This window comes from Oncorhynchus nerka, linkage group LG12, assembly GCF_034236695.1.
Source record: "Oncorhynchus nerka isolate Pitt River linkage group LG12, Oner_Uvic_2.0, whole genome shotgun sequence".
NCBI lineage: Eukaryota > Metazoa > Chordata > Actinopteri > Salmoniformes > Salmonidae > Oncorhynchus > Oncorhynchus nerka.
In genome coordinates this window covers 56,949,742-56,956,401 of record NC_088407.1, presented here as the reverse complement: position 1 = coordinate 56,956,401, position 6,660 = coordinate 56,949,742, and the positions used below count along the sequence as shown (strand labels likewise).

General features: G+C 41.1%; 1 protein-coding gene across 1 annotated transcript; it reads right to left on the bottom strand.

Moving 5' to 3' along the window:
- Positions 1-449: 449 nt before the first annotated feature.
- Positions 450-5,574, bottom strand: LOC115138951 (L-threonine 3-dehydrogenase, mitochondrial-like). The gene is made up of 9 exons (XM_029676134.2): positions 5,435-5,574; positions 3,937-4,141; positions 3,371-3,413; positions 3,104-3,174; positions 2,788-2,937; positions 2,497-2,669; positions 1,870-1,960; positions 1,501-1,770; positions 450-1,119 (listed from the first exon to the last, which is right to left on the bottom strand). Exons 2-9 carry the CDS (start codon positions 4,124-4,126, stop codon positions 974-976), a joined length of 1,134 nt encoding a protein of 377 aa, XP_029531994.1. The 5' UTR covers positions 4,127-4,141; positions 5,435-5,574; the 3' UTR covers positions 450-973.
- Between the last annotated feature and the right edge of the window lie 1,086 nt (positions 5,575-6,660).

Below are 6,660 nucleotides of genomic sequence, written 5' to 3'. Positions count from 1 at the left end.
ATACACATATTCAGCAGATGTTATTGCAGAAGTAGCGAAATGCTTGTAGGCCAAGGTCTGTTCATCAACACACAGTAGGCCTACCGATTAGTAGCCTAGAATACTGCCACAATAAGATACTGTAAACTGATGGTAGGGGTACTCTACCTACATGTACATATTACCTCAATTACCTTGACTAAATGGTGCCCCCACACATTGACTCTGTACCGGTACCCCCTGTATATAGCCTCCACATTGACTCTGTACCGGTACCCCCTGTATATAGCCTCCACATTGACTCTGAACCCCCAATAGCCTCCACATTGACTCTGCGGTACCCCCTGTATATAGCCTCCACATTGATTGAACAATTACTATTGTTATTTTACTGCTGCTGTTTAATTATTTGTACCTTTTATTTTCATTTTTTTTTTTACTTATCTATTTTTTACTTAACACTTATTTTTCTTAAAACTGCATTGTTGGTTAAGGGCTTGTAAAGTAAGCATTTCACTGTAAGGTTGTTGTATTTGGCACATGGGACAAATATAATTTGATTTGACTTAACTATATGTAAAATAATTTGCCTGAAGCCTATTTCCCCCAGAGGTTTGAGGCTAATATTAAACCTGCTATGATACTTAAATGATCTCTATCACAATTAAAACAACAGAAACTGAAGAAAGTCACAACAGAAGAGAATGATTGACTGTAATGAGTAAGGCTGCTATTATGAGAGCGTGTGCTGCCTACCATGTGTGTGTGTGTGGTTTCAGTGTCCACTGTCGTGGCAAGTTGAGTGGTTCTGGCTGAAGACTCCTGGTTTGAAAATAGTCCCTGGTTTATTGGTAGAATATTCCTGACATACAAAAGGTTCCTGGTTTGGAAATTATGCTAAGGTTAAAGAGGGTCTGTTGTGATAGGCAGACCCAGAATGAAGTGGATTTAAGGGAATAGTGATTGGCAGGTCAGTCTCTGTGAGTGGGGCCTGCTAGCTGACTGGCAGTCTGGCGTTGGTCTTCTTGTCATGGATGGAGCTTAGCATGTCTGAGACGAGCTCCTCAAGCCCATAGGTCGACTTCCAGCCCCAGTCTCTCTGTGCATTGGAGTCATCAAACCTCACTGGCCAGCTGTCCGCTACACACCAGGGGACAATCATGGTCAATAGTTATTTTACACATCACAACTTTCATAAGACCCAATGATGACATCATTCATGACTGGGGACCATGTGAAGCAAACCTTTAGCAAATAAAATAAAATTTGATTCGATTTGAAATAGCAATGCTGTAGGAGGTCAAGGATGAGAGAAAGGCTGACATGTAAGGCTTACAATATTTAATACTACTACAAAAATTACAATGTATATCTACTCTAGCCGATACACTATGAAGGAGAAAATGTTCCATATACTTCTGCTATGGCTTAATTCAAATCACACATCTTGAGGTTCAATAACAATTAAAAACACTCCACAGACAGTCAGACACACACCAATAAGGTGAACAATGAACATACCAATGGTCTGGCGGACAGAGTCAGGGTTATAGGTGACCTTGAGGTGGGGCAGGTGCTTGCGTATTTCCGTGGAAACTTCCTCGGGGGTGAAGCTCATGGCAGCGATGTTGTACGTGCGCAGCGACAGTTGGCATTCCGGGGCATGCATGAACTCCACAGTCGCACGGTGGCAGTCACCAATGTGCATCATGGGCAGACGTGTATCAGCGCGTAAATAGCACTCGTGGTGACCTGTGCTGAGTGCATCGTGAAAAATCTGGACAGCATAGTCTATGGGAAAGGAGAGCAAAAAAGTACACAGAATGTATTGGAATATATCCCTGTGGCATTAATACCTTAATAAATGATTATATGATAAATATGGGTTACCTGTTGTTCCTCCCCCAGGCTGTGTGTTAGCTGAGATGATGCCAGGATAGCGTAGGCAGCGGAAGTCCAGTCCATACTTGTGATGAAGATACTAACAGAGAGAGATTTAACACAATCAAAGCAAATAACCAGCAAAAGCATATTTAACTTAATCTGCACTGTTAATTCATTGACTTACTCTCTCTGAAAAATCTACATGTGAAAACTCTCACTTTAAGAGAGGACCGGCAGGTTGTGTGCTCTCGCTTTAACAGAGGACCGGCAGGTTGTGTGCTCTCGCTTTAAGAGAGGACCGGCAGGTTGTGTGCTCTCGCTTTAAGCTTTAAGAGAGGACCGGCAGGTTGTGTGCTCTCGCTTTAAGAGAGGACCGGCAGGTTGTGTGCTCTTGCTTTAACAGAGGACCGGCAGGTTGTGTGCTCTCGCTTTAAGAGAGGACCGGCAGGTTGTGTGCTCTCGCTTTAAGAGAGGACCGGCAGGTTGTGTGCTCTCGCTTTAAGAGAGGACCGGCAGGTTGTGTGTGTGCAAGAGTGTGCATTTGACAGCAATGTGTTCGCATTACGACTGCATCTATGACTGTTTGTGTGTTGATGTGTGTATATTTCTATGTGTGAACATAACAGGTCACACCTCCCCCATCAGTTCGGCGTGCACTTTGGACACCCCATAAATGGTGTGAGGCCTCTGGACACACAGGTCAGGTGCGGGGTCACGGGGAGAAGAAGGGCCAAAAGCTCCGATGGTGCTAGGGACAAAGAGACGTAAGCAGCTCTCCAGAGCCAGGTCCAGCACATTATGAAGGCCTAGAAAGAACAGCAAGGAGTGAAGCTTTAGACAAAACCATACAAACCTTGCAAAAAGGGATACAATGGTACTGCCCTGGATACTGTGGTAGCATGTGTGTGTGAATTTGGAGCTGACCTGTGATATTGATCTTGCGTGCCAGGGCCACATTGGCCTCTCCTACAACACTGAGTAGAGCGCTGTAATGCACCAGCCAGGTAATGCGGTTATTCACCACCAACTCTCTGAGGTTCTTATAGTCCAACACGTCAGCATACACAAACGGGCCTGAGGGAGAGGAGAAGAGATTGACAAACTATGGATTGCCCCTTCAAGGCAGGGAACATGTTATTTTCTGCAGAAAAGAAGAGGATTTGAGAAGCGCAGTATGGAGATGTGCATGGACATTGAGATCAGTAGAGAATTGCTGATCGTGCCAACTAAGAAAACTTACCACTTCTGTACACTTCTGGTGGAGCCTTTTTAATATCCGATAGGATAACGTTTTCTGTTCCGTACTGTTTCCTACACATTGATATTCAATTAATATATGACATTTCAGTTAATTCCTGGAATTTACAGAATTGAATTGGATAGGAGCCCAACCCCAGAAGGTAAACTAGATGTTAAGTGAGAATTCGACAACCTGGGGAATATTCATGCTATCAACATCGAAGAAATCAGCATTGAAGAAAAGATTACTCTTTAGTTTTTTTCTTACCTCAGGATTTCTGCAAGCCCCACACCTAACTGGCCAAGGCCTCCTTAACCACGAAGAGAAAAATAATGCATAATACAATGCAGAATTCATAAGCATTCATTAAACAACACCATCTCAATTGTTCTTGTTCATTTGTATTTGCTAAAAGGTCTCAGAGAATATATGGTGAAAAGGTGTTTCTTATGTACAATTTCAGAAAAAAGTAGGCCTGGATGTTTTGTCATATTCTGCTTCAACCAGGCTGCAACCTTTTTTGTTTTCACCAAAGCTTTATGTACAGACAAAAACTGGCCTCAGGCCATTATTCTGCCCATGGTCACTTGCTAGGGCCTTTTGTCCCCAGTCTACTCACAGCCTATTGTACTAAGGAAAAGAGGATGGCCACTTACTGAACAGTGAAAACAACTCGAAATGACAAAGAGAATGACAGCATGCCTATGCGTGTATAAAAAAATGGAACAGATTTGACTCAATTTCATAAACACATATACATCATATAGGGCCTATCTATAGACTATGGGCCATAAAGTGTTATTTGCTACTTGAGATAATAAAAAATAGTTAACCTGTGATGAGAATTCGTGGGTTCTCTGCAGTAGATTGAATTGAATCCTGACTGTTCCACCGGCTGATCTGTCGGGGCGACCAACTACAGCCCCGGAATGACAAACTACGCGCCCGGCTGCGACAGCCATGGCACAACGATCCGAATAGAGCTGCCGCGGAGGGCATATAGAACCGCATACCCGGTAGCATGTGGAGCTGTTGACCCTGTGGAAAAAGATGGATCAAAGACAACATGTTATCTATTTCATCCGGCAAATCAATCTCACTCAGTAGGAATGACACCATTTAGGCCATAGGCACGGTTCATTCTATGGATTAATTCAAAAATTACAATTTGAACAGTGCAATGGAAAAATCAAATCAAATTTTATTGGTCGAATACACATATGTAACGTTAGCAGATGTTATTGCAGTTTTGGCGAAATGCTTGTGTTCCTTGCTCAAACAGTGTGGTAATATCTAACAATACACAACTACACAAATACACATGAACCTAAAAGTAAAAGAATGGAATTAAGAAATATAGAAATATTAGGACGAGCAATGTAGTAGTCCAGAGTGTGTATAAATATCAAATCAAACTGTATTTGTCACATGCGCCAAATACAACAAGTGTAGACTTTACTGTGAATTGCTTAACCCAACAGTGCCGTTTAAGAAGAGTTAAGAAAATATTTACCAAGTAGACTAAAATAAAACGTAATGATAAAAAGTAATAATAAAAAGTAACACATTAAGAATAACAATAACGAGGCTATATACATGGGGAACCGGTACCGAGTCAGTGTGCGGGGTACAGATTAGTTGAGGTAATTTGTACATGTAGGTGGAGGTGAAGTGACTATGCAGATATAATATACAGCGAGTAGCATATATGTATGTATATATGTATATATATGTGTGTGTCTGTGTTTGTGTGTGATGGGCTGTAATAGACATTATGGACCGTGTGTGGATAGAATATGTAGTATATCTGAAGAATACGTGGATAGAATATGTAGTATATCTGAAGAATACGTGGATAGAATATGTAGTATATCTGAAGAATACGTGGATAGAATATGTAGTATATCTGAAGAATACGTGGATAGAATAGTAAATGTACAGCATTAGTTGAATAGGATGGCCTTGACTAGAGTACAGTATATACATTTGAAATTGGTTAAACCGTGTGTAAACATGATTAAAGTGACGAGTTTTCCATGTCTATGTACATATGGCAGCAGCCTCGAAAGTGCAGGGGTGAGTAACCGGGTGGTACCCTGCCTGTAAGTTCGGGGCAGGGTACTGGATGGAGGCCAGCTCGTGATGCCTATTTAACAGTCAGCCTTGAGATAGAAGCTGTTTTTCATTTACACATCCGTACAACAATGAGTAGGTTAGTTATGTAACATTGTTGTTTAGCCCATTTAAAACATCAACTTTATACAGTTCATATTGACTGAAACACCACGCGTTATCTTTCAGAAGCAGAATGGATACAAAACAACATATTACCTGTGTGCTGACAGAAACCTGCAATCAGTCTCTGTTCGTGCCAACCAAAATGAAGACTTTACAGATCGCACAATCGCATTTCACGCTATGTTACAAAACGAATTTATGAAAATTGCGCTGGTAAAACGGTTTTCATGGTAGTTAACTCTTAGAATTAAAAGATTACCCTCCGATTGGTCACGGATTAAGCGCACCAAGCATTCATTGGGTAAAGCTAGATAAACGGCTGATGAAAGTCATGCTGGGATATGTGGTTTTCCTTGTTGTGATGTAAGAGCGCAAGAGGGCGTGACTCAATTGTAAAGGACTACAATATCCAGCCTGCAAGGCAATACATGTGGGCAAACATGCTGACTAGCTGCTCACGGTGAATTTGCATTGTGTAGAAATGTTTAGCTGAGTTTGGCTTGAGCAGGACTGGAGCGTAGAGGCTTACTTCAGAGTCAGAGAAGGGATCAAAAATATATTTGACAAGTGACAACAAGCATTATGCTACTTACTACAGTTTGGTGTAATATATGTCACCTCAGGTGTAGTGTGTTGTGTATAAGTCAAATGCTGTGAAGAGGACTTCTGATTCCTGTCTTTAAAACCCAACAGAAACACACATCAACCAACCAAATCAGAATACAGAAACAATTTATTAACAAAAACAATAAGATACAATACCGGTCAAAAGTTTTAGAAAAACTACTCATTATGTGTACTATTTTCTACATTGTAGAATAATAGTGAAGACATCAAAACTATGAAATAACACATATGGAATCATGTAGTAACCAGAAAAGTGTTAAACAAATCAACATATATTTTACTTTTGAGATTCTTCAAAGTAGCCACCCTTTGCCTTGATGACAGCTATGCACACTCATGGCATTCTCTCAACCAGCTTCATGAGGGAGTCACCTGGAATGCATTTCAATTAACAGGTATGCCTTCTTAAAAGTTCATTTGTGGAATTTCTTTCCTTCTTAATGCGTTTGAGCCAATCAGTTGTGTTGTGACAAAGTAGGGGTGTTGTGCAGAAGATCGCCCTATTTGGTAAAAGACCATATTATGGCAAGAACAGCTCAAAAAAACAAAGAGAAATTACAGTCCATCATTACTTTAAGACATGAAGGTCAGTCTATACAGAACATTTCAAGAACTTTGATAGTTTCTTCAAGTGCAGTCGCAAAAACCATCAAGTGCTATGATGAAACTGGCTCTCACGAGGACCGCCACAG

Excerpts from the sequence above, each read along its gene's own strand:
- LOC115138951 (XM_029676134.2), bottom strand. The coding sequence starts at position 4,126 with ATGCTACCGGGTATGCGGTTCTATATGCCCTCCGCGGCAGCTCTATTC. Across the intron at positions 2,938-3,103 it reads ACCAGAAGTGTACAGAAGTG|GCCCGTTTGTGTATGCTGAC; the intron begins GTAAGTTTTCTT and ends CCTCTCCCTCAG. Across the intron at positions 2,670-2,787 it reads ACGCAAGATCAATATCACAG|GCCTTCATAATGTGCTGGAC; the intron begins GTCAGCTCCAAA and ends TGTTCTTTCTAG.